Raw genomic sequence first — 25,254 nt, forward strand, 5'->3', positions numbered from 1 at the left:
GTGTTTGCACACACTTGTATGCGCGCCAAAATTTTGTTCGAATTTCACCGCCAATAATTGTTTAGCCGCTGCTGTCCCACTTTTTGTTTTTGTTGGGAAATGTCTTTTTCATATTAAGCACTCAAATCCTAAAAATCAACGTATTTTAGGGTTGATGCCTCCGAAGACTTCGGCGGCGCCGCCACAATCAGACGAATCTGATTCTGATTTTGATGACGCTCCTGTTAAAAAGCCGCAGAAAAAGACAACGAAGCCTGTGAACCGACACAAGGAAGGATCAAAGGACCCGGAAGAAGAACTACAGGTATCCCTCTCAGAATATTTAAAAGCAGCAATAAAACTGAAATTTTTATTCAGAGAGCGGTAAATGAAAAATTTGATGGAAGCGACGGAGAGGACGACGACAGTGATCTTTTCTCATTGGTATGTTACTCTGTTTTTAATATTAAAGTCATTACATTTTACAGCAACTGCCATCGCGACCCGATTTCCTTACAAAACCGAATCGGGCGGATCGTTTGATGATTCGCAATGTTGAAGTGGACAATTTCAAGAGTTACTTCGGCAAGGCTTCCATTGGACCATTTCACAAAAGTTTCACATCAATTATCGGTCCAAATGGATCTGGAAAGTCTAATTTAATCGATTCGCTCTTATTCGTTTTCGGTTTCCGTGCTTCCAAAATTCGTTCTGCAAAAGTGTCAAATTTGATTCACAAAAGTGCTGGAAGAAATCCAGACAAATGCACAGTCACTATTCATTTTCAGCGGATCGTCGATATTGTAAGTGAATCAGAGAATCTAATAAAATATAAATTTGCTTTTTTTCAGCCTGGGCATTACGAAGTCGTCAAGGATTCTGAGTTCACAATCTCTAGAACTGCTTTTCAAAATAACTCAAGCTCATATGCTATCGATGGTCGACCGGCAACGAAGAATGAAGTTGAAGCACGCCTACGACGCGTTGACATTGATATTGAGCATAATCGTTTTCTAATTCTTCAGGTAAAAGTGACAATAAAACCGGTAATAAACATTTTTTTCAGGGAGAAGTCGAACAAATTGCAATGATGAAACCAGTGAAAACCACCAAAAGTGAAACTGGAATGGTTGAATATTTGGAGGATATTATCGGAACAAACCGACTCGAGCCCTTTGTTAAATTATTCCAGCGACGCGTCAATCGTCTTACTTGTGATCTTTCTCAACAAAGAATCGCTCGTGATCACGCCAGAAACAGCAAAGTAGCTATGGAGAATCCAGTTAGAGCTGCAATTGAGTTTCTGATGAAAGAAAACGAGGCTACAACGATTCATATGAAATTGGAGCAAAGAAGACGGTAGTTCTGAAATATTCCAGGTTAAAATAACATTTAACGTTTTAAGGCAACGATACCTAGATAAAATTGCTCCAAAACAAGCCGAACTTGACAAGATGAAAGAAGAAATGAAATCGATTGCTGAAACGCTGGATACCAACAAAAACGAATACAAACAATCTGAGGAAGCTCAGAAAGTTATGATTGAAGAGCGTTCGAAACTCGACAAAAACTTTGATAGTCTATCTAAGGAATTGAGCGACTTGGGCACTGAAGAGACTCGCAGGAAGGAGGCTTTGAAAAGGCATCAAGCTAATATTTCAAAGGCGGAAGCTGAGAAGGAAAAAGAGGTTAAAAAGCGATCAAATCTGGAAGCAGCACCCGAAAAGGCGGAGAGAAAAATCGCAAAATGTCAGGAAGAAGTGGAACAGTTGCTTGAAATAGAGAAAACAGCTAACGAGGAAGCCGACAAGAATCTTGATGAATTTGAAAAACGCTCTGAAGCGCCAAAAGAAGAACAAAAGAAGATTCAAGAGACTTGGGCGCAGAAGAGCAACGAATTTAACAAAGTTCGAGGTGAAGCAAGGATTGCACGGGAAGATTTCGAGGATTTAAAGAAGCTCGCGAATTCTGGAACGGATAAGCTTATCGAACTGAAGAAACGATTAGAATCTTCAGAAGAAAGTTATGCGAAAGAGAAGGATGAGTTAGATAAGCTGAAGCCGGAATTTGATTCTTGGAATGATAAGTTAAAACAACTGAGTACAGAATTGCCAACTCTTCGAAATACGGCAAGACAGAAGAATCAAGATGTAGGTTTTCAAAAAGCCTGATAAATTTAAATAAATCCTATTTTACAGTTGGCAAAAACGCGTGATCGTCTCGAAACTCTTCGCCAGCAAAACTCGTCTTGCTCAAGTTCGAATAAAGTTATTCAAGCCTTAATGAAGGAAAAAGAAGCTGGAAGAATTAAAAGTTTTCACGGTCGTCTTGGTGATCTCGGTGTCATTGATCCGAAATATGAGGGAGCGATTTGCACAAATTTCGGGGCCCGTCTCAACTATCTTATTGTAGGGAAAGAAGAAGATGCAAAAAATGTCATCAATTTTTTAGTTGCTGTAAGTTTTATAACCCTCATTTTCTAGGAATACATTGGTTTTCAGAATAAATTACCTCGACAAACTGTTCAGCCATTGGACAAAATTAAGTGTGATAAGAGAGATTTAGCTCCCAATCCGACGAACCCATTACCTGCTCCTCGTCTTATTGATCTGATTGATTGTGATCCTGTTCTTAAACCAGCATTCTATGATATGGTGCGTAGTGCAATTGTGGGCGATTCTACCCAGGAAGCTCAGCGAATGCATAGAATGCCCGCTTGTCGTGGTGTTACCGTGTGCACACTAGAAGGTTCTATGATTCACCCATCTGGATCATTCACAGGAGGTGGAAAAACAGTGAAAGGTCTCATTCTCACGGATAAAAATAAGATGGCTAAACAAGTGACACCTGAAGATAAAGCCGCTGAACGAGATTTAGCTGAAAAACTTGGAAAATTGAGAGATGAAGCTGATGAACTTAAAGGACAAGAGCATGAAGTAAGATATTAAAGGATAAAAATATAAAATATAACAAACCGATTTTTAGATGGACGGACAGCTAATCGAAGCACGTCGCAAAGTCGCTGAAATGAGTAATCGTTTGTCTATTGTGACTTCTTCAGTTCAATCTGCAGCTCCAGCAATTGAAACCCTCAAGAAAACGATCGCAAATCAAGAAAAAGAAGCAGCGAAAGTTAAGGTGGATGCGAAGACATTAGAAGATAAACAGAAGATTGTTGAGGAGCTCGAAAAAAGTAATTTTCCGTCATATCATCATGATTTGGGTAATATATTTCATTTCAGAACGAGATGAGTTGGGCGAAGAAGCTGCGAAAGTAAAAGCTCGTCAAGCTGAAATTCAGAGTAAGCTTGACGGAATCTTCAAGGAACTTGTACAATGTCATCGAGACGAAGCCAAAGAGTCTCTTCAGAAACGTCAAAAACTTGAGAAGGATATCGCCAAAGAAACTGCAAATATTTCCAATTCGGGCAGAAACATTGCAAAGTGCGATGAGAACATTTCCAGACACGATAAAGACATTGAGAAGATGAAGAAAAAGTGCGAAGAATTGATGGAGAAAGCAATCGATGATGAGGAAGTGAAATCGAAGAAAGAAACGGTTGAGCGCTTTGAAAAGCAAATCAAGAAGTTACAGACAAAAGGAGAGGAAATGACGAAGAAACAATCGGAATTGTCAGCTGCAGAGACGAAATTGGAGGGAGAATTGAAAAAGTGCAGTGAGGGAATAAAGGAGTTGAAGGAAAGTATGTTGGCAGATCGATTAAAGGTTGAGGATATTGAAAAGAAGGTTTGTTATTAATAAAAATCTATTAAATTAAATGTTCTTTTTTTACAGCTCGCTGCTTTGAAAGTTAATCGAATCCCACGATTCCAATTTCTCATCGAATCAAGTCGGCCAGAAGATCTCGAAATGCAAATCGATGATAAAATGCCGGTGGTTGATGAAAATCAGAGTCCAGAAGAAGTTGAACGACAAAAGAAGCATATGGCCTGCGTGATGAGTGACGCCGCGTACGCTCTCGAGTTCGAAATGCGACAGAAAGTGTTGGAAAACACTGAATCGTATGAGAATGTCGACGGAGAGGACCGGGTACCGGTCGAGCTTCTGTCCGACGAGAAAATCAACGAGATTTCGAGCCGAGACGCTGAAGAAATGCAAATGAAGCTGAAAGTGTGTGAACAACAAGTGGAAGCATTGAAAGCTAAAGTTGATATCTCATCGATTAAAGCTTATGTTGATAAGGTCAAGCAATACAATGAACAAGTGATCAAGTTGACAATAGCCACAGAAGTACATCGAAAACATAATCAAGAACTTCAACGAATCAAGCAGATGCGACTTGAAGAATTCCATGTAAGAAATCAGACGTTGATAGGTTTCTGATTAATTTTTAAAAAATATTTCAGTCTGCATTCGAATTCATTGGAAAACATTTGGTTGCCGTTTTCAAAATGCTAACTGACGGAGGAGATGCCAAATTGGAATACATTGATAAAGACGATCCATTCCGACAAGGAATCAGTTTTATGGTTCGCCCAGCGAAGAAAGCTTGGAAGCAAATTCAATTCCTTTCGGGTGGAGAGAAGACATTGTCCTCATTGGCTCTCATTTTTGCGCTCCACATGTTCAGGTACTAAATACTTTCTTTAATAATTATTATAATCCCTCGTTTAGACCTACTCCATTCTACGTTATGGACGAAATCGATGCTGCTCTCGACTATCGTAACGTTTCGATTATTGCCCAATACGTCCGACAAAAGACTGAAAACGCGCAGTTTATTATTATTTCTTTGAGAAATAATATGTTTGAACTCGCCAATCGTCTCGTTGGTATCTATAAAGTTGATGGGTGTACTCGTAATGTAGCCATTGATCCATTGAGAGTTTGTGAGATGGCGAAGCAAATTACGGACAGTTTGGGGCAGGCCACGTGTACTCTTCCTGATGAAGTAACTCAACGATTCAATGAGACAATGAGTCGGCAGAATAAGGAAATGATTGCACAAGAAAAACAATATCCGAACTTCCCATCATCAAATGAGATTTCAAAGGCCGAAAAGATTGTTAACGTTGAAGGACGTGTCAGGAAAGAATTGATTCAAACTACCCGAGATGTCACTTCAAGACCACAATCCAAAGCAACGACAAGTGGCGATGGAACTGAAAGACCGGCTAGTCGGTCAGCAAGTCGACCCGAATCTCGTATAAATCGTAAGACCAATGGCGTATTTATTATGAAAATGAAACAACTTATTTTTAGAAATGAAATATCCTGCTCCACGCCTTGTCGAAAGATCGTCGTCACAGAATGTTCGTAGCCCGAGAAAGGCACGAAACATAGAGGCCGATGAGGTTAGTTTCATTAAAAAATTTGAGACTCATTTTATTTCCCATTTTCAGACTACTCCACCTTCAAAGCGTTCAAATTCCGCAAGTACACCAAAACGATCTCCAATGAAACCGTTGACACCGTCGAGTAAAAAGAAGGAGAAGGCAATCGTTGATGACGATGATGATATGGAATAATTCATTCAAAAAAGTTCTATCCTCTTTTGTTTTGACGGGTATTAGTTCTCTGATCCCTCGACTCTTCCGTTTATTATTATTTTAAACTCGCGCAAATGATACTCATGTGCAATTCTTTAACCTCTCCCTGTTCAAGAAATCTCTCCCTTTTCCTTTTTATTTATTCTTATTCTCAATTATATTTAATTTGAGGGCCAAAGTTTGAGCCATTTTGCGTTGTATTTTTTTTTCGGCTCCAAACTGTAATTTAATGATATAATTGAGCTATGTGTCTTTTCGTTTGAAATAAGAACGTTTATCGGTGAAGCGTTGACTAGTATATCCCTCATGGTTAATCTGATTCAGATTTCCATTTTCACTATTTATTTTGTGGATTTTCACTGTAACTCGTGTTATGCATGTAATTTCAGATATGTCTACTTCTTCACATACCGTACTTCTGATTCAAACATCACCACGTCTTGATTCACGGACTTGGGGAGATTATGAGAGTGTAACTGACGCTCTTGATGGTAACCATTCCGTGAGAATTATTATGTTTAATGGAATTTTTCAGCTCTTTGCAAGATGTTTGAAGATTTCCTTTCCAAGAAATCAGCTGCTCCAGTCACATACGACGTGTCGCAAGTCTACGAGTTTCTCGATAAGCTCTCCGATGTTTCTATGATGATCTTCAATCGCGTATGTATTATTGATCTGCATATCCTCCCAAATCAATTCATTTTCAGGAAACCGGGCAATACATTGGTCGTACACGTGCATGGATCAAACAACAAGTCTACGAGATGATGCGTGGTCGTTGTCAGCATCCGGAAGGTGGAGAGAAAGTCATTGTTGGGTATTGATTACATTGGAAATATTATTCTCATCTCGCTCTGATCTTCATGTGCTCGCCGGTCTTTTATTTCTTCTTCCTTTTCAATGATTCTTGCTCAATTTACAATTCGATTTCAATTGCGATATTTTTATACTTTCTGATGAATTTCTCACTATGAATATTTCAATTTAAAAAGTCTTCGTTCTTGTTAATTTAAAATACAAATGAGGAAAACTGAGTATCATTTGACATGAAAAAATGGAAACACAAGATAAAAACGTAGATTACTCTACAATTGTCCAGTCTTGTCTGCAAAGCGGGCATTGAGCTCTTGGTTGGTTAGTTGGTGCTGCAATCCACTTATCGATGCAATGACGATGAAAAGCATGGCGACAAATTCCCAGAACCAATGGGCAATCATCTCCTGGAAACTTGCACATGTTGCACGCCGATTCAAATTCCATTCGACAAATTCCACAGGTATCTTCACCTCCTTGTAACCACTTCCACTCTCCACAAACCTGAAAAATGTCAAGTTTTTGAAACTTCAATTTTTTTTGACAAACTAACATGTAACTTTTTGACGGTAATGCTCATCCGAGTGTTGGTTTTTAATAGAATCCCTGGATGATCATCCTGCATCTGAAAACCGAAATATGATACGAATTATTTCTTATATGTCTTACAGTATGAAGTTCAGAACTGCTCATCGACATATTTTGTTGATCATCGTTTCCCTGTGATTCATCATTTTCCTGTTCGTCCATTTGAATTTGTTGCTCCATTTCTATCAAATGTGATATTTTATATTGACAATTAGATTCTGGCTCGTACGACGAAATCATTATATAGGTAGGATTGATAAATAAGGTTGAAACCTGTTCGATAATCACAATAACACGATTGAAAATTCAAAATTTTATGAGAAAGAAAACAACGCCACTATTATCATCACTGGTTTTATGTTGTGTGCGAGAATAATTTAACAAACGACAAAAACACTGAAAAAGGTGAAAGAGAGATCTTCAGACAGCAATACCCTTGAGTTGTTGAATGGCGTTTTGAAGGAATTTTTCCTGGAAGTCTTTCTGGGAGACTTGCTTCTCGACACTGTCATTGATCAACTTCAGCAATTGGTCGCGCTCAAATCTGGCCTTTGTCTCCTCGGTCTCTTTCAAATACTCGATGCGACGCTTGATCTCATTGGAAATGGTTTGAACATTCTTTCTGAAAAATAATTTTAAAATACAGAATAAAAAGGAGATTAGGAGATTATATTCAAGTAACAAAATTCGCGGTTTTTTTTTCAAAAAAACTGCGATAGAGCGCGTTTTATTGTTTAGCTCACCTATAAGCGGCCTCCAGCTGTAGCTGCATGGAATCCTTGAGAGAAGTTGGCATGCCTTCCTTGAGAGCAGCAAATGAAGCGGTTTGAGCGGCAGAGGTTTTGCGGAAATCAACAGCTTCCTTCAAATCTTCTTGAATAAGTCCTTTGAAGAAACCAACGCGTTCCTGATAGTCCTTGTAAAGACCAGCATCGATTTTATCTAAAAGAAAAAAAAAGTTATTTTTAAATGTTCAGTCACTAACAGCCGGCGGTTCTGGAAACCAAAAGATAGAAAAGAATCCATCCAACAGTCATATGTCCTTGCTCCTCAAACACCCACAACTCCTTGTTAACGAGGAAAGCAAAGAGTCCTCCGAAGAAAAGATATGGACCAGAGGTACCAGTAACCTTTTGGAATGCGGTAAACCACGAATCGGGCATCATCAAGAGACGAGTCTTTGGTGGGTACATTGGACGAGACGGGTATGGATAATTGGTCAAATCCCGATCTGGGTGCTCTTTGAAATCTTTTGGAACGGATGGAAGGAGTTCAGGAGCGGACCATTCTTTATTGCAGGCATCGAACATGGACTTTGGAGCTTCAGTCTCCGTCGGCAGTGGGATTCCTGTAAAAGAACTATAACAAAAAAAAACAATATAATGCTTACCTTTGAATCTATAAGCAATCTTCTCAAAATACCCGATGCTGTTATCTGATGATGGGGCGACAGCATCTGAAACAAAAAATTATATATGAGAAAATGCATTTAAATAAACTCACGTCCTGTTGCAGCTCCACGCGCAACGATAAAAACGCGAGAGAATGTCTGAGGAGATGACAAGCGACTCAACGACATCTGGAATTCAAAGAATTTTTGGGCGTTACTGAATATCTGTATACAGAGAATTCAAATAGAAAACTTTCAAGTTGTGCAAATTAACTATTTTTCTTATTGATTTGAAAGAAAAGAAGAAAAAAGAAAGATTGAAAATGGAAATATAAAACTAAACACAAAACGAGGCCGCGCAAGGTAACTCTGAGGGGTACTGTATTCGTTGCGAGACCCAGCGATCACCAGCGCCTATGCTCCTTTAAAATAATGTATTCGCGTTATGAAAATTCTACACTTAAAATCAACATAAAAAACTCGTAAAAACCCAATAAATAATAAAAGTATATTATTTTATTTGTAACACGAAAAAGTGATGATTTTTGGAGCAGAGTTTTGAGAAACAGATCAAAGGACCACTTTGAGAAAAAAAAGAAGAATAGACATGTCAATAATATAAATAAATTTCTGAAGTGTAATAATTAGCTTCTGTTGGAATTATTATATTTAAGAAAACAATGAAAATGGGGCGGGGGGCAATCACAACCACAGTATAAAAATATCACAACGTCTTAATGATTTTATTTGGGAAAGGGTAGAGCTAATATTTGAATAATATATATTTGTGAATCTTGAACTCGTGAGAAGTTATTTTTGAGGAGACTGTTGAACCGGCTTCGCAGCCGATGTATTCTGAATATATCGATGTTTGTATTCGTAGTGCCATCGGTTAAAATCAGCATTGAAAACGACGATGGCTCCAGAATCAAGGCCACCAAGAATGAAACGATGGGAAGCAACAACTGCGACAGACCGAACGGCGCTATTGAGGGGCTGAAATTTAGAAGTTTTTAATTTTCTTATTGCTTCCATTTTCTAGATACCTGATATGTGTATAACTTTGTAAGTGGGAACATTCTCCAAATATTTATTCTTCCATTCACTGCTCCAGTTACCGCAAATTCACCATCACGAGTGACAGTTACGCATTCGATTCTGAAAAATTCAACTGTAACTTTGTTCAGAATTAATTTAGAACCCACTTATCATCAACCAACACTTCATCAAGCTTCTTAGCCGTCGCTGAATAAGTAACCATTCGTTTCGAATCGAATAATGAGAGCAAAATGCATTCTCTGCTCATTGATAGTTGAGTTACGATTCCATGTCCACGAATACGACGAAGAAGATCCGAAGATGTCGTGTGAATCAAAATGACACCATCCTCACAACCACTGACAACTAGTCCATGTTCAGCAGACACGCACAACGCAGAAATCGAAGCCTCGTGGCCAGTCAGAATAGAACGTGGAGATGGAACTTCTCCAGGTTGATTGTATTCACCAGCAATGAATCCAGTCTAAAAATACTCATAGGTTAGTAAAAAATATATTTCGAAATTTACTAACAGTTCCATTCCAATGCCAAAGAACAACAGTACAGTCCATACTTCCAGTGACTACATAGCAATCACTAAAAAGACTTGTTTCACTGCGAGCAATACAAGTTACCACGTCACCGTGACCATAGACTGCTTGCCGAACTCGTCCTGAAAAATATTAATTTAAAAAATATTTTTGATTTGAAAAATCATACCAGAATCCGTGTCAACAATTCGGAAACTATAATCAGGATATCCACAAGCAAAAATGAACTTGCTATCAGTGGTAGTGACAAAATTGGAGCATTGAACAGTGAGTCTCTGATCGAATGCATCTCCAAGATGACGACGAGCAACTGGAGTTGTTGAAGCCGCCGAAGCTAATTGAGCATCAGCAGTCAATGGAAGTGAAACTTGTCCTTCAGCATTCGATGGATCCATTGAAAGAGCACTTCGTTGACTGGCTCCATCTGGAACTTGTAAAAAATAAAAATAAACTGAAACTATGAATTACTTACAACTATAAGAATTATCCCACTTGTTCAATGAGAATACCAAGTTCTGAGCAACACCGACCACCGTGGGCTGTGGTAATTGATGGAATGTGTTTGCAGCGAGATACACGACTGGACTATTCGAAATATACTTCATCATCATACAAAGGTCCTCATCGTGTCTTCTGAACATAGTTGGTGCCATACTCATAATAGAATGTCTCGGTGGATGAGCTTCAGTCAAAAGCTGTGATGGTGTTTGCCCAAATGATAGAATTTGTTGTTCAATTGCAGCTACTTGACCAGGGGTTTCTGCCATTTTTGGTGTAACAGTTCCTTCATAAGTCAGATGATAGAAAACATTTGTGGCTCGAACAGCTTCAGCGCCACGCTGTTTGTATCCAAAAATGAGGTCAATCCATTGATTAAGTTGACAAGAGACTAGGTCAGATTCAAGTGCCTGTCTATGCATCAACACAAAATGTTCTGGTGATTCCGCCCATGGTGGGAGCACAACATCATCAACTGGGGTTCCGTCAGCACGTCGACCCAAGTTGAATTTGGAAGAATTTCGGAACATTTCAGGGAGGTAGAACAACTCGGGAATCAACTCTTTCACATCATGAGAATCTCTCTGACATCTGTCCCAGCTATCCTTGATCGAATGAGTGATACGATCAGGATGATCAAACTTTCCATCGTGAAGATTGATAAACATCGAGGCGAAAGGTTCCTGAAAATTCAAAGGCTTTTTGAAAACATTTCAGTAAATTTAGGTACGTACCACACGAAGTAACCAGTTGAGTGTAAATGCTGGAGTCGAATAATGTGTTCCATAGTGGAAAGCCGGAACTTGATCATCATCCCAACTCGTATATCGATCGTTAAAGAATTTTCGACGTGCTTCACTGAGGGCTCCAATTGGCTGAAAACTTCTGGATATATTTGAAGCCTAATAAATACAAAAAGTCTACCTTTGACAAGTCTCTAAAATTAGAAGCAACACTCAAGTCAAGAGTGTCTGAAGTGTAGTTGGTAAGAATCCACGGAAACACTGGATACTGACTCAGATCATTGAAGGTTCGACCAGCTACCGTATTCAAGAACATCAAATAATCAAAATTCGAGATTTCACGTTTTTGCCATTTAGCACACATATCCGAATGTTTGAAGAGTTGGCGTGGTGTCATAAGTGAAGTTTTTCGAGATTGTGGAAGTCCATATTTGACTCCTGAAAGTGGGTAAATTGCACATGAAAAGCTTCTAGAGACACTTACCAACTCCAACTCTTGGCAATTGATAAACTACTTTCTTTACAGCATCTTCTGAATCAAAAGCAAACATGATGGCAGCTGAAAATGGAAAAAAAAATTAATGAAAATTTGAATATATTGAGCTGAAAACAAACTTCTTGACGCAAGGAATAATTCCAACGCAGTGTTCTGAAGAAGATATCGTCGAAGGAAAATTGCTCGAATTTCTTGAAGATTCCACCTGGCATGTAGAGCTTCACAATATCGAAGAACCTGAAAATACAATATATTTCAATCTAGCTACCGTAATCCTTTTTCGGGTTTTCAACATCACTTTCCCCTGACCCACTGGCTCCTAATATCCGATTTCACTCGCTTTTCCTTCCCATTAATAACAATAATGTAATAATGATTGAGCTCCCGGATGAGTGCCCGGTCACTTACGAACACAGATAATTATGATGTGGGGAGGTGGCTGGTAGCATGAATGGACCGATTATGGATGGTAAACGGGAGAAAAAGGATAGAGGAAATAGAGGATAAACGATTTGGGTGATTCAGTGAAATCCGGTGACATATGGGGGTGAAAATTGAGATTACTATTGGTCTGTTAGAATTATTTTTCGTGTCATATTTGACACCTCCTTAATTAAAAAAAACTTTATTTTCTGCAGTTATCCTTCTATTAAAATTTTCCACCAAGAAAGTATTAACTTATTTTTCGACACCAATGATATAGTATTTTAAATTTTTTTCTATTTTATTAAGAAATCCTTGAAAGTTTACGAAGTACGGTAGTAGGAAACAATAAAAACAGAACGTTATTGTTCACCATAGCCCGACATCTACTGGGTTCCGCACCCAGCTTTGGTCATGGGGACCCTGTAGATGTCGGACCACAATAAAGAGGAAGACCACCTGGAAAAAAGCCTTAAAAAGCCTTCATACTTTATCTCTAATTTTATTCACTATTCTGAACCCATCGTTCTACACATTTGCAATAGTCGAAACTACTCCATCTCTTGCACAGAAGCAAATCTCCTTTTCATCTGTACGGTGCAATCTTATCACATAGTAACAATCTATATCTCTTCCGGTATGCAAACTTTGACAGCTTACGTAATCAGTGTGATGCGTGTAGGATGTGCACTGTCAAAAGGTCACTAGGGACCCATTTGGAGGACCCTATAGGTTTGTTGTATAAGATCGATTTGAAAAAAAATTGTTGAACAATTCTCGAAGACAAGTGCACTGCTCCAAAGACACGGTAGACACCAGAAGAATTGGTCGATGAGGTTATTCAAAATTTATAATAACCAACGGTATACATTGAATATTAAAAGGATATATAACCTAAATTCTCACACATTTAGATTGCCCAGAATATAATTTTCTAGTCCTTCCAGAAAATATCGAAATGTACCTTTTTTCTTGGCTCCCATCTCGATTTCACTAGACACCACCGCCATCATAATATCATCTATCATTTATCAATATTCTCATCATCATCTTCAGGGTCGTAGCCCGGTAATAAGGTGGGCCTTCAGGAGGTGATGATAAGACGCGTGTGATATGAGAAAGAGGGGAACCAAAAGATACAGAGCGGGTAATGATTGACACACCTTGTTATCTTTATCTCTCTATTTTATATACTCTCCGTGTTCAGTGGGTCTTTGTGGTGGGCGCCAGGTTCCCAGGTTGAAACAATCTCTGTACATCCCTACTCTCCTTCTCTCTCCGTCTCCACTATCTCCATCTACACCTAGGCTCCGCCCACTTTTTGCCTGAGGACTCCTCTTTCTTCGTAGCTGCCCATCATCTTCATCATCATCGAAAAAAGAACACACACACGCATATCTGTTTGTGTGCATTTTTTCCCGGTTTCCGCTTGTCCAACATGCTAGGACATAACCAGAACGTTGTTTATCAGGTGAGTATGCTTCATCTTTTCGATAATCTTTATTTTGGTTTAGGTGAATAACTATTTCAACGAAAAAGTTCAACATCGTAAAGTTCGTGTCACAAAAACAGTACAAAGAATCGCCAAAGTGGTACAAGAAATATTGAAAGAAGTTGAAGCACAAGAACCTCGATTCATTAATACATTAAGTGAAACTACAACTGGAAGATTCGATGGAGTAAGTTTTGATTCTTCTGTCAATGTAATAAATTTCATTTTTAGATTGTGGTACATTCTCCATCCGAGTATGAGGCAGTGCTATACCTCAACCAGATGGGTGTCTTCAATTTTGTTGACGACGGAACAATTCAAGGATGTGCAGTTCTCAAACTAAGTGATGGTCGGAAAAGATCAATGTCCCTTTGGGTCGAGTTCATTACTGCTTCTGGATATTTATCAGCTCGCAAGATTCGCCACCGATTCCAAAATATTGTGGCTCAAGTTTTACAAACTCCACAATTCAGGTATTCAAATTTACTTTTCTACATTCTGAAAATATTTTAATTGCAGTGATTACTGTAAGTTGCTACAAGATAACACTGATGTGAGAGTTCGAGTAGATGACAAGTACACCGTTCAAATTACTTGTGCATTTCGATGCAACGGAATCTGGCCTCGATCAGCGAGTCATTGGCCAATTGCAGGACTTCCATGGCCGAACGCCGCGTTGGCGAATCAGACAAAAGCCGAGGGATTCGACTTGACGAGTCGTGAAACTGCAATCACTCAACAAAATAATCCGAATAAGCAAGCGAGCAGTATGGAAGCCGATGCCTGGGCAATGAAGATGCATGGTGCAGAGAACATGTTACTAACTGGAGGTCGGCGGAAGACATTGAGCATTCTGAAATGTCTTCGAGATGCTCACATGGACTTTCCGGGAACACCAGTAACAAACTACATACTGAAGACATTGGTATTGTACGAATGTGAGAAGCACTGTAGTGAATACGAATGGGAAGATCCAAATATCGGAGATCGCCTTGTCGGTGGGTATATTTATTCAAAATTTCTTTCTCCATAATTTGTTCAAAAATTGTGTGACCATTCGCCAAGAAAATAGAAGAAAAAACGCCATCGCGTGTCACAAGAAGAACGATGTCGTCGTCTTCTTGAGCTTTTTCATTTTTTTTCTTCTAGGTGCTCTATACTCTCTTTCTCTCATCACTTTTCCCTTCTATTTTAGTGCCATGGCATGCATTCCTAATGCATTCTTTCGGAAAAAATGCGTGCACGTACAAGTACAACACATAGAAAGGAATATAGATGCAAGAAAATAATTTTGTTCAGGAAAACTATTAAATTGAATTAATATATTTTTCTTCAACTTTCTAATCAACTATTGGCGTGAAATCTATCGGAAAAAAATGAGGTAGAGAGATAGAGTGTAGAACTTCTGAAGAGATCCGAGACAAATGTGTCGTTTCGAATAAGGTTTTGAAACGGTGATGGGACAAACCGATTGACAGTTGGAATGAAAAAAAGAAGAAGAGAAAACAATGAATAGGTTTTGAAACCAAATCTAAGAATATAGATGAAGATGGAAACTGTAGAATACTAGGTAATTCGAATTATATTAACTTGTAGGTTTTGCGGAGTTTAGAAAAGAAGCATAATGTTTAAACTAGATCTTCAATGTAATTTCCCACAAGTACTGTATCTCAAATTCCCTATTTTGACAGCTTATATTCAGATTGGCTTGAGTTAAAATCAAAAATATTCCACTAATAAAAACGCGTAAAATTAATTCTCTAAATATTTTTTTCAGTTGAAATTTTAGATAAAAACCGACGACACACAAGATATAGGCAGAACTACAGTAATATTCCAATGAACCGAAAATCGTACATAAGAAACAGTATTTGATTTGAATTTTTCTAGATTTCAATTCATTCCAATTTCAATTTCAGGAATTCTTCTACAACTAGTCAGCTGCCTCCAATGTCGTCGCTGTGCTCACTATTTCCTTCCATCTTTGGATCTTTTACGTTCAAAACCAGTCCATTCCATTGAACATTCCGCCCAACTCGCTTGGCATCTCGTTCGCAAACTAATGATCGACCCAAATGCTTTGCAAAGTTTGTAATTTTTTGATTATCAATTCCCTCAAACTCTTTCTCACTCAACTCACTGATACAGGTTCATACTTATAAATAAATTATTTTCTCCCAATCAAAACATACCTGAGCACATTGTTTCTTGTAATTTGGATCCGATTCATTAGCGTCAAAGAATAGATCATTGGCAGTTACAGAAAGAGTTCCAGGAACCACGACTCCTGGAGCAATCAACTTTGCAGTAGTCGAGAAGCAGGCACTTTCTGTAATAAATATTTCAATGTCTCAAAGCTAAAGAGCTAGTTTTGATTTAGTAACTATAGAATCTCTAAGATTTACTATACTTCTATCTAAGTGGTGCTCCAAAATCATCATCATCATCAATCCCATTTCTTCATTCAAACAGACTCTCCGCACGGCCCTTGTCTTCATAGATCATCGTCGTTTTGACAAATGGCATGAGCAATTAGGGGGCTCCGTGGGCATGCTTTTCCATTTCTCAGGTACCTTCTTCTTCATTTTTTTTGCAAAAAAAGTGAAAAGAAATCCTAAAGGGTCTTAAGAGATTCGTTCGTTCAGCAGTAGCAACCGAGCCAGTCACCAAAAAATGAGCAGGAATGTTTGTGACAAAACGAGAAGGGGTGAAAACGCGAACCCATTCGCGAAACAAAAAGAGATTGAGGAAGGCTTGCCGATTGATGAATTACCGAAACAACTGACACCACAAGAAGAATGGAAAAAGCGTTGAAAATATAGTTCCAGTGGAGAATTTAGTGCTTAAACTATGGAATACTACAGCTATTAGTATTGTATTTCACTACTTCACTTTGAAAGTCTATATTTCTCAAACGTGTTTTTGCAAAAATAGGGTAACCCGTCTCGAAACGACAAATTGTTATTACATACAAAAATGTTTGCACCTTTAAAGAGTACTGTAATTGACAAAAATTGTTTTTCTAAAAATCTTTGCTTCGAAAGGGCCGTGATCTCCAAAATAACATCTGTCACATTTTTCCGCGAAACAGAGTCTCTCATTCTCTCATTTTCGACTTCTAATTGGCTAATAATTGGGAATTGGACGATTAATGGACAGATCAGGCAGGCAAATCGGCGATTCGGATGAGCCATTTAGCGAGAGACACTGATTTTTGATGACAGACACGAAAACAGACTTTTGAATGGAAAATGAATTCGAATTTATATTTATTAAGTTTCAAATTTAAGTTTCTACCCAAATCCTTTGCAATTCTATCTCTTTTATGTTTCTAACAAATTCCTCTTTTCGACAAGTTAGTTAGTAACTTTTCATATCGAAAGATAACAATCTTACGGTAATTAAATTCAGTGAACAGTAGTTCCAAAAATAAAATGTCACTTAATGGTTTTCAAATGGACCTCGTCGCGCAAATTTACGACTGTTTCTCACATTCTGTCAAACTTTTTAATGGTTTTTTTGTGTGATTGAATCATTTTAGGGGACTGGAAACTCACGACTTGATGGTGTTGGATCCACTTCTTGAGCCCACTTATCAATATCCGATTCATCGACCAATTCGTGGCTTCCACTTGAATTTTGGCGTTTTGAGAACAAGCTGAAAAACAATTCAGATATTCTTTTAGGCTTTTAGGCAAATTTTTTTTTCGAATTTCAGAGAAGTATCGAAAGGCACATAAAAGTTGAAAAATTTCAAAAACTTCAAAAACTAACCCCTTAAGAACTTTCCGAATCTTTTCTTGCTCTGAAATCTCTGGTTCCTCATTCTTTTCTCCTTCGGGAAGATTGGCTTCTTCGTGTCGACTACCGTATGCATTTGGCACAAATCGTTTACGACGTCGACTATCATCCTCCCAAACGTCAAGCTTCCAGAATTGAGTTCCACTGAAAAAAATAATTTAATTTTTCTGAATAAAAAGGTAAAATCTGACGATTTCGAATCATCCTGATCACTCAATATAGCCGACATTTTCTCTAAAAGACGTGTAGCATTGATAGAATCACGAAGTCGTCCAGACGCAATTAATAGATCACATCTACCGTATTCCTCATGACGAGCAGCAAGTTGTTCTCGAGATTCCGCCTGGAAAATTCAAAAATTTAGTTCAATATTAAAAAGTTGTTTCAAACCTCAAACTGTGCATGTTTGCTCACATCCTCAGCTCTTAATCGATTCAAAATAAAATCAGCCTCATTGGCAACTCGTAGAACATGATCTCGTGTTGCATGAGCCATTAATCGACCTTCGTTCACAAGCTCAATAAATGCGAGGCCAGCGTGTTTTTGAAGCGAAGTCTGCCATTCCTGTGAGCACAGAAGCATCACAAGTTCGATGACGGAAGCATTTCGATTACGAAGTGTTTCCAAAACTAAAATTTAGGGATTTATTTTCAACAATTTCAAAACCTATCTTTGAATAAATTTGATTTATATTTTGTTTTTAGTGAAGTATTATTTCTCGCTTTTTTTGAAAGTAAATATTATCGAAAAAAACGCGAAAACTGAATTACTGAAAATTCAAAAAATTTAAATTTTTTTTTTCAGAAAAAAATACAAAAAAAAAATCGATAAACGATTAAAAATTCAATTTTTGTTTTATTTTGAAATTTATAATCGTTTTTCGATTTTTTTTTTTCGAAAAAGCTTCATTTTCTTTTTCGAATTTTTTTTTTTCCAAAAATACAATTTTATTTCGGATTCAACTTGTTCTGTTTTTGGCGAAAAATTTAATTCTTTCTTTTTTGCCAGAAACATGGCAAAACGAAAATTAAATTGTTTTCAAATTTCCAAAGTTTTTCGATTTTTTTTTCGAAAATGCTTCTTTTTCGTTTTCGAATTTTGTTTTGTTTCCAAAAATACGTTTTTTTTTGTATTCAACCTGATCTGTACCTTTTGTATCATTCATAATCTCTTGACCATGTGTTCCCAAAAGTGTCTTCTGAAGATATCCACGGAAATCTGACATCATCTCTCGTAATAAAGGAGCACACGTTTCAAGAGCAGTCTTAAATTTTTAAAATTGAAATTTGTTAATAAATAGGTTCAATACCTGAAGCTTAGTTGTCAAATAGGCTCGTCGTTCAGCAGTCTGTTGAACTGGCATCATGGTAGATGGTCTTCTTCCATTCGATTGATGCATTTTTGAAAGTTCTTCTTCCTGAAAAATAATTGATTTATAGTAAATCTTTGATATTTAAACTAACATCATATTCATTTCCATCGCCTCTTTTCATATCAGCATTTGCAACTTTAATCGCTGCTATCCTACCACCATCATCACCTTGTCCTTCTTCTCCATTCTCTTCTTCTTCACCATCATTTCCATTGGATTCAATTCCATTTTTAATACTTAAGTTATCTCCACCATTCGCCAATTTACCATTCGAACCATTTTCAGGCGATGTCTCAGAATTAACTGCAAATAAATAATTAATTGAAGAATCGTTATGCAAAATCCTACCATTCTCCGAATTTTCCTGTTTCTGAGTTGTCGAATCAAAGAATGGTGATGGAGATGAAGGTGGCTCCAGAATGTCTCTGTATCTTGATACCATTAAAACAGATACCAAATAAATAACAGAGAGCGCAAGGAATTGAGCTTGTCGATTCTCTTCAACCATATCTCGATAGACGACTCCTTTAATTCTTGTAATATCTGAATCCTGCACCAGTCGTTCTACATTTTCCAGACCATCCGGAGATCTCTTTTCAAGTGCTTCTCTCACAAATTCCATAATGCATTGATTTTTCTTTGTTGAGTTGGTTTCGTATCTCGGAGTATCTGGCTGTTGAATTCTTGAAGCCAGGATATGACGAACAGTTACGGTTGCAGAAATTCGAAGTGATTGACGAAGAACACCCCCAGCTGGCATATTCTTTTCTTGTTCCAATTCAGAAAATGATACTCCTGAAGCAAGAACGAATGTATCGACGAGACGTGCGAAACGCATCAGGAATCCAGCAGACACAGAAATCGGAAGTTGCTGTTGACAAGGATCCACAATTTCCATATCGTTGTTCGGAGCTGTCGCACTGGCCAAAAGTGGTAATAGTCCTCCGCAAGCCATGATAAGACTATCAGATAACTGGGAGACCACGTGAACAACGTTTCCAACGAATACTTGATTTTCAGATGCATTACATTGATCAGATATTCCACATTCGGCCCTGAAAAATTGAAAATGTTGTCTTTTGAAAACTTTTTGAACTTTGAAAAGTATTTTTAAAAACTTTTGAAATCCTCAAAAAAAAGGTTCCCGGTTTCGACACGACAATTTTTGTTAATACATTGGTAAAAAGTTTAAATATTACTGTAGTTTCAAACTTTCGTTGCTGAGGAATTTTCATAGATTTTAATAGTTTCTCGATGAACATATGGCGAATTTAATTTATTTTAAAAACCAATGAACTTTGTTTTTTGTTCGAATATTTGATTAAAAACATACACTTTCCACTCATCAACCACTCGTTCAATTCCAGATAAAAGATCAGCCAGAAGACGAACATGAACATCTGACCATGCAAATTCTGGAGCACGATATATCGGCGTTGGCTCCATTTTTGCTCTGAAAAATTAATAATTATCTAGGACAAAACCTTGCTCAAAGTCCTTACTCTTCTCCACCACTTTCACTTCGTTCTGCCTTGATTTTCGCTTCAGCCAACTTCCTCTTAAACTTCTCAAAACTGACTTTCGAGTGAGCAATTGCAAGTGTATCCACCCAAACTCTCCATCCACCGTACTCATTACGAAGTGCGTGGTGTAGAAGAATTGAGAATGCTTCCCAAACAAGTTCGCTGACTTCGTTTTGAGATTCTGTAGTGTGGAACACGTAGGCTAAGCCTATAAGCCAATCTTGCCAAACTGACATTTGGAGGATAGTTCTGAAATTAAGGTTTTTAAATTAAAATATTTTAAAAATAAAATCACAAACCTCCGATTCTCTTTGCTTTCTCTACATAAATTGATTATATCAATGAGGAAACACTTTTTAATCTGAACAATATTTTCCGATTCTTCACATTGACTTATCACATGAGCAATGACTTTCAAAAGATGAGGATTTTCAAACTTCCATTCTGGTTGAGCTGGTTGATGGCACGCGTAGGTGAAAGTTGGTGTCATTTGTTCGACGAGAATCTCCAGGAGAACGTTATAAGTTGGTAGTGAGAGAACTTTCTTGTGAGACAGCAGACGTTCTCCGATTAACGAGAAAAGATTTTGATTTCCCATTGACTCCGTCTTCCTCTTCAATGTTGACCGTGAGAGGAAAAATCCAAGTATTTTGAGAGCCGGAATTCGAATCAATTCATTTGGAGCAGCAAGAAGATTAAAAATAATTCCAAGTGCCTTATTCTTATCAATTGCAGGTATCATAATGGCTGGATGCTCAGCAAGCAATCTTGTCACAAGAGCCAGGACATCATACAAATTGTCATCTTCTCTTACAGTAGCCAGTAAATTCAACAATGTATGTACTTCTTGATCACGTACTCTCTCTTCCTCTTCAGGCCCAGCTGATGCAATGATAATTCGATTAATAAAAGTAAGAATAGAACTTCTAATAGCAACGATATCAGCCGTTGCAAAGTTCTCCGGTCTTTCTTCAATTGTATAATCAGAAACCGTCTGTGGAAGTGCCAACCAGTAAAAATGTTTCAACGTATGACACATTTCAATGACCGTTGGAACCCGTCTGAGCATCTGTGAGAAGTTGTTATTCGCCAGGAAATCAGTGGCCAAATATTGATAGAGATGTACTTGAACCTCTGGACGTGCTCTGATCCACAATTTCGGATTGAATAAAATATAATCGAAAAGATGCTTGAGAAGTGGACCACCAGCTGGGCAACGGAGCAAGAACTTCGCAATATGGATGAGTTGTTCAAGAACTTTCATTGATAAATGTGATGGTGAAGCTTTCTGAAGGCAAGATGATATAATCAAGAATCCTTTGCTATGGAAAAGCTGCTGCTGAGAACTTTGTGAACTTGAGAGCAAAAGTGCAATCAGAGAGAGGAGGGTTTGACTGGAAAATTGTTTTATTAAACAAAATTTAAAAATAAATAATCTTACCAAACTTCTCCATCAATCGAATTATCATTTGAAGATGGCAAATCAATCTGGGCAAAAAGTGGAAGTAAAATCTGAATTCCTCCAACAGATTGAAGAGATTTGTGGATCGAATGGGTTGTGATAACTTCAACTCCCTCTTTCATAACAGCATGTGGAATTTGCACAAAATACGTGCTCGCTGCAGTTTTTGGAGGAGTGTAGAGGCACAGTTGTCCATGGCAGTTCTTGGGGCAATAAGCGAATACCAAGGATGAGTGAAGGTGGCCATCAAACAGATGCTGTAGAAATTAGATTTTCAAAAATTCAAGAATTTATCGAATTTTTACCTTTTTGTATCCTTCCGGCAAACTGGTCTCTGAATCGTGCTTGAACGTTGATTGATAAACAGGACCAAGACAGAATAGAGAATTGGCTTGTTGAAGTGTAAGTGCTTCTGCAAAAAGGTACATAGCACCCATTTGACCACAGAATGCACTGTTTGCCGTTCCATCAGCAGAAACACCAATCGAACAACGATCCCAGTTGGTTGCAGATGTTACTACCCTGAAATTATTTTTATTAGTTGCAGTAATTAAAAAAATGTCGATTTTTCAATTTTAAACAAAAACTAACCAGGAGAGTTCAATTGTCTCGGCAAGTTGTCCATCAATGAAACATTTAATATCACTTCGACCCCAACGGGAATAGCAATGTGCAATTGCAATGTGATGCCATTTTCTGGCTCCCAATTCTGCTCGAACACATCGTGATTGCTCTTTTCCTTTCGTTTTCTCTACATTCACAACCAAACAGTTTCCAGTGAAATGACATGAATATCCAACTCCTTTCGACGTTCGAAAACTATACAACACCGGTTGTTCTTTTTCAAAAGTGACACTGTTGAGCGGCTCCATTCGAAGCCACGTGGCAAATGTCCATCCTTGCTGATATGGCATCGTTTTGATTGGTGGTAAAATAATTCCCTGAAATTGCAAAAGGTTTGCATGATAAATTATTCAGAAAATTTACATACAGATTGATCTTTTCCTGGGAATGAGAAAAAGACGTCTGCACTATCATGCTGTGGCATCTCCTTTAGCACATGAAGCAACTTCAACGAGTTTGGAGGCTGAAAAAACAATAAATTAGTTGAATATTATACAACTTGAAATTGACGAATTCTACATTTAGGTTGTCTAGCTCTCTGTCAGCTATCAGTTTCAATTCATAAATGAATGGATTTTTCTATAATTTCAAAACAAACCCATTGTTCTTTTGTAGATTTCAGAGCCCGAAGGAGATGTTTAGTCTGCTTCACGTTAATCGAATAAGCGACTAGTGCAGCAATAATTTGAACGAGTAGATCGGCAAGAAGTGGTGGTGCTTCTGGTAGTATATCGAGAACTCTAAAAAATAACTGTGTTCTCAAAATAAGTTAAATAAAAAATCTCACTTTGATATTAATCCCACACGCGTGCACGCTTCCAAATTTCGATTGCTTTTTTTCATAACTGCCAAAAATAGACTCCATATTTCATTCTGAAAAATTGAAAATTAACAAAAATCTCTATTAATGTATTTTCTGACAAACCTGCAAATCATAATCACAATGCGACAATAGTGTTAACATATGATCAACATTCGCGGCATCTTCAATCACAAATTTCGATTCCTGATCAAAATGTCCGCCAACGAGCAAATTGAAGAGATTATCCACAACTTGAGTACGATCTGTGTTGGGAGAATTCGAATGAAGCACAGTTACAAGTCGTTGGATCGTCTCATCTGCGCCTTCTTCATTTGAATGAATTAAAGTGGTCTTGGAGAGAAGTCGCGGAAGAGAAGAAGTCACATCATCCTGAAATTCAATAATTAAATGATTTTTTACAAATGTATTGGAAGCCAGCAGTTTTTATATAGCAGGCATTCGTTTTCTTTCTTGTTGCTTTAAAAAAAGTGAACATAAAAAGCTCTGAAGGCAAAATAAAATTGAAAGCATTATAGTTAGTTCTCAGTAGCACCTATTCATTCAATAACGACATGCTCATTCATTCTCAGTCACCACCAACACTGAATGGAATAGAAATGTTGAATGATTTGGAGAAGGACGCCAAACTTCCACGTCTCGAAATGTTTCCAGTCGCACTATAACTGTCACGACGGCTTTGTGTTCCAGGTGTTGATGGTTGAGTCAAATCGTATTCGATGAAAAATTGAGCCGGTGTCAGCTCTTCCGGCTGTGAGATTTTGAGAATAAGAATAAAGGTGTACAACAAATAAATGGGCACATTTTCAAAAAAAGGGGGAATTTTTTAAATCAATTTCCTTGAATATTTCTATATAAAATCTCACCTCTAATTCCAATTCTTTTCCTTCTGGTAACGGCGGAAGTGATTCTATCGCATTCGGCGGTGAAACTTCTTGAGATGGCGTTGGAGCTAAAACTGATGGAACAACAATTTCTTCCGAATCCTCTTCCTTTTTCGCAGCGTCAGAAGGATCTCCAGGAGCTTCATCGTCAATATTTTTGAAAACACTCGGACTTGACGCATCGGCCGCTCTGAAAAATCAAAAATTAACGTGTTAGTAATATATATTGAAACAAAAATGCTTGGCAGCTATAAATTTGTTCAAAACAATTTTTGAATCCAAATTTCATATAAATCTACGAACTTACTTCGAAATTTGAATAAAAATTGAAATTTCCATCTAAATTTTTACATGAGGTTTTTTGGCATAAACTTTGACTTGCAAACAAAAAAAAGATTTCGTCTCAAAATCTTAGTTTTTCTCAGACAAATCTCGATTTTCGTTTGCATTTTTTCATTTTCTCTCAAATTTTGAGCCATGAATTCACATTTTTTAGCCCAATCTCGAAAAAAAAATAAAATATTAAACTCGTTGCGAAACTATGCAACGCCACGTGTTACAGTTTCACAGAAATTGAATTATTTTTCGCTGGGAGGTCTCGACAAAATTGAATTTTCTTAATTTTTCTATTTAATTTCAAAATATGTATTAACTTTTTACTTGCTTTCAAAATAGGCTAAAAATCCTGCAAATAGCAGGAAAACCTTGTCAGAATTTCTTACAAAATGACTAATTTTAAAAGAAAAAACTCACGAATCATCCAATCCTAAATCGACAGTTTCCATATTTGACTCTTCGTCATTCACTTCTTCTCCTTCTTCCACCGGAATCTCGACAATTCCTGCACAAAAACAAATATTGGTTTTTACCAAATACGAAAAAACTTTTAAAAAGTTGTGTAAAAATCGATAAAAACTCACCATTTTCTTGAACAGGAGGACCCGATTCATTGTGCGAAGTTTCAGAGATCTCCATTCAAATAATCTCTGAAAAAAACAATTTTCAGATGGAAATTCTCTAAATACAAAGAACACTTGGGTAAAAGTACGGAAAAGTCGCACTTTGACGTGAGCGTGTTTGCGTACACAGAGGGAAACGTTTTGCAAATATTTTTGGCAGCTTTATCTCTGAGTTTAGCAATAAATGTTTTTATGAAGCTCAAGAGACACACTGTCAAAAATATTACAAATTGTTTCAGATGATGAGAAATGTGAATCAAAAAGCAATCAGAAAGAGGCAAACCAGT

The 25,254-nt window shown here is 37.5% G+C and overlaps 6 protein-coding genes and 1 non-coding gene across 8 annotated transcripts; 4 read left to right on the top strand and 3 right to left on the bottom strand.

Annotated features, from left to right (window-relative positions):
- The first annotated feature begins 149 nt into the window (after positions 1 to 149).
- Positions 150 to 5,773, top strand: smc-4 (Structural maintenance of chromosomes protein 4). Its single transcript, NM_065534.8, has 15 exons — positions 150 to 304; positions 358 to 423; positions 468 to 782; positions 831 to 1,004; positions 1,046 to 1,338; positions 1,385 to 2,129; positions 2,178 to 2,435; positions 2,481 to 2,915; positions 2,965 to 3,172; positions 3,222 to 3,727; positions 3,776 to 4,294; positions 4,348 to 4,571; positions 4,616 to 5,154; positions 5,204 to 5,295; positions 5,344 to 5,773. Exons 1-15 carry the CDS (start codon positions 155 to 157, stop codon positions 5,467 to 5,469), a joined length of 4,650 nt encoding a protein of 1,549 aa, NP_497935.1. The 5' UTR covers positions 150 to 154; the 3' UTR covers positions 5,470 to 5,773.
- A 106-nt stretch (positions 5,774 to 5,879) lies between these two features.
- Positions 5,880 to 6,476, top strand: erh-2 (Enhancer of rudimentary homolog 2). The gene is made up of 3 exons (NM_065535.8): positions 5,880 to 5,981; positions 6,026 to 6,150; positions 6,198 to 6,476. Exons 1-3 carry the CDS (start codon positions 5,882 to 5,884, stop codon positions 6,312 to 6,314), a joined length of 342 nt encoding a protein of 113 aa, NP_497936.2. The 5' UTR covers positions 5,880 to 5,881; the 3' UTR covers positions 6,315 to 6,476.
- Positions 6,477 to 6,511: 35 nt separating this feature from the next.
- On the bottom strand, positions 6,512 to 7,073 carry apc-11 (Anaphase-promoting complex subunit 11). Its single transcript, NM_065536.8, has 3 exons — positions 6,973 to 7,073; positions 6,857 to 6,928; positions 6,512 to 6,807 (listed from the first exon to the last, which is right to left on the bottom strand). Exons 1-3 carry the CDS (start codon positions 7,069 to 7,071, stop codon positions 6,571 to 6,573), a joined length of 408 nt encoding a protein of 135 aa, NP_497937.1. The 5' UTR covers positions 7,072 to 7,073; the 3' UTR covers positions 6,512 to 6,570.
- Positions 7,074 to 7,191: 118 nt separating this feature from the next.
- On the bottom strand, positions 7,192 to 8,470 carry asb-1 (ATP synthase F(0) complex subunit B1, mitochondrial; the record flags this gene model as incomplete). Its single annotated transcript, NM_065537.7, has 5 exons — positions 7,192 to 7,513; positions 7,635 to 7,833; positions 7,877 to 8,239; positions 8,282 to 8,347; positions 8,395 to 8,470. 5 exons carry the CDS (start codon positions 8,468 to 8,470, stop codon positions 7,312 to 7,314), a joined length of 906 nt encoding a protein of 301 aa, NP_497938.1. The 3' UTR covers positions 7,192 to 7,311.
- A 237-nt stretch (positions 8,471 to 8,707) lies between these two features.
- On the bottom strand, positions 8,708 to 25,033 carry sel-2 (Putative neurobeachin homolog). Of its 2 annotated transcripts, NM_001444168.1 has the most exons (33): positions 24,929 to 25,000; positions 24,762 to 24,849; positions 23,991 to 24,198; positions 23,708 to 23,875; positions 23,230 to 23,496; positions 23,092 to 23,177; positions 22,903 to 23,044; positions 22,672 to 22,767; positions 22,272 to 22,621; positions 21,986 to 22,202; positions 21,660 to 21,937; positions 20,518 to 21,612; positions 20,198 to 20,467; positions 20,029 to 20,148; positions 19,044 to 19,750; positions 18,787 to 18,998; positions 18,633 to 18,740; positions 18,473 to 18,587; positions 17,714 to 17,952; positions 17,515 to 17,666; positions 17,297 to 17,467; positions 17,080 to 17,180; positions 15,715 to 15,851; positions 11,727 to 11,844; positions 11,596 to 11,670; positions 11,293 to 11,549; positions 11,103 to 11,243; positions 10,343 to 11,051; positions 10,040 to 10,294; positions 9,853 to 9,992; positions 9,487 to 9,803; positions 9,328 to 9,439; positions 8,783 to 9,277 (listed from the first exon to the last, which is right to left on the bottom strand). In NM_001444168.1, exons 1-33 carry the CDS (start codon positions 24,981 to 24,983, stop codon positions 9,092 to 9,094), a joined length of 7,692 nt encoding a protein of 2,563 aa, NP_001431022.1. In that variant the 5' UTR covers positions 24,984 to 25,000; the 3' UTR covers positions 8,783 to 9,091. The 2 variants fall into 2 exon arrangements, with proteins under 2 accessions (NP_497939.2, NP_001431022.1); NM_065538.6 differs by lacking the exon at positions 23,708 to 23,875 and having other exon boundaries at positions 8,708 to 9,277; positions 24,929 to 25,033.
- Positions 13,386 to 15,701, top strand: mab-21 (Protein male abnormal 21). Its single transcript, NM_065539.8, has 5 exons — positions 13,386 to 13,501; positions 13,545 to 13,709; positions 13,754 to 13,995; positions 14,042 to 14,520; positions 15,442 to 15,701. Exons 1-5 carry the CDS (start codon positions 13,469 to 13,471, stop codon positions 15,615 to 15,617), a joined length of 1,095 nt encoding a protein of 364 aa, NP_497940.2. The 5' UTR covers positions 13,386 to 13,468; the 3' UTR covers positions 15,618 to 15,701.
- On the top strand, positions 16,009 to 16,157 carry F35G12.14. Its single transcript, NR_052265.1, has one exon. It is a non-coding gene; the product is annotated as an Unclassified non-coding RNA F35G12.14 (non-coding RNA).
- Positions 25,034 to 25,254: the final 221 nt, after the last annotated feature.

Source organism: Caenorhabditis elegans, chromosome III (genome assembly GCF_000002985.6).
Source record: "Caenorhabditis elegans chromosome III".
Lineage (NCBI taxonomy): Eukaryota > Metazoa > Nematoda > Chromadorea > Rhabditida > Rhabditidae > Caenorhabditis > Caenorhabditis elegans.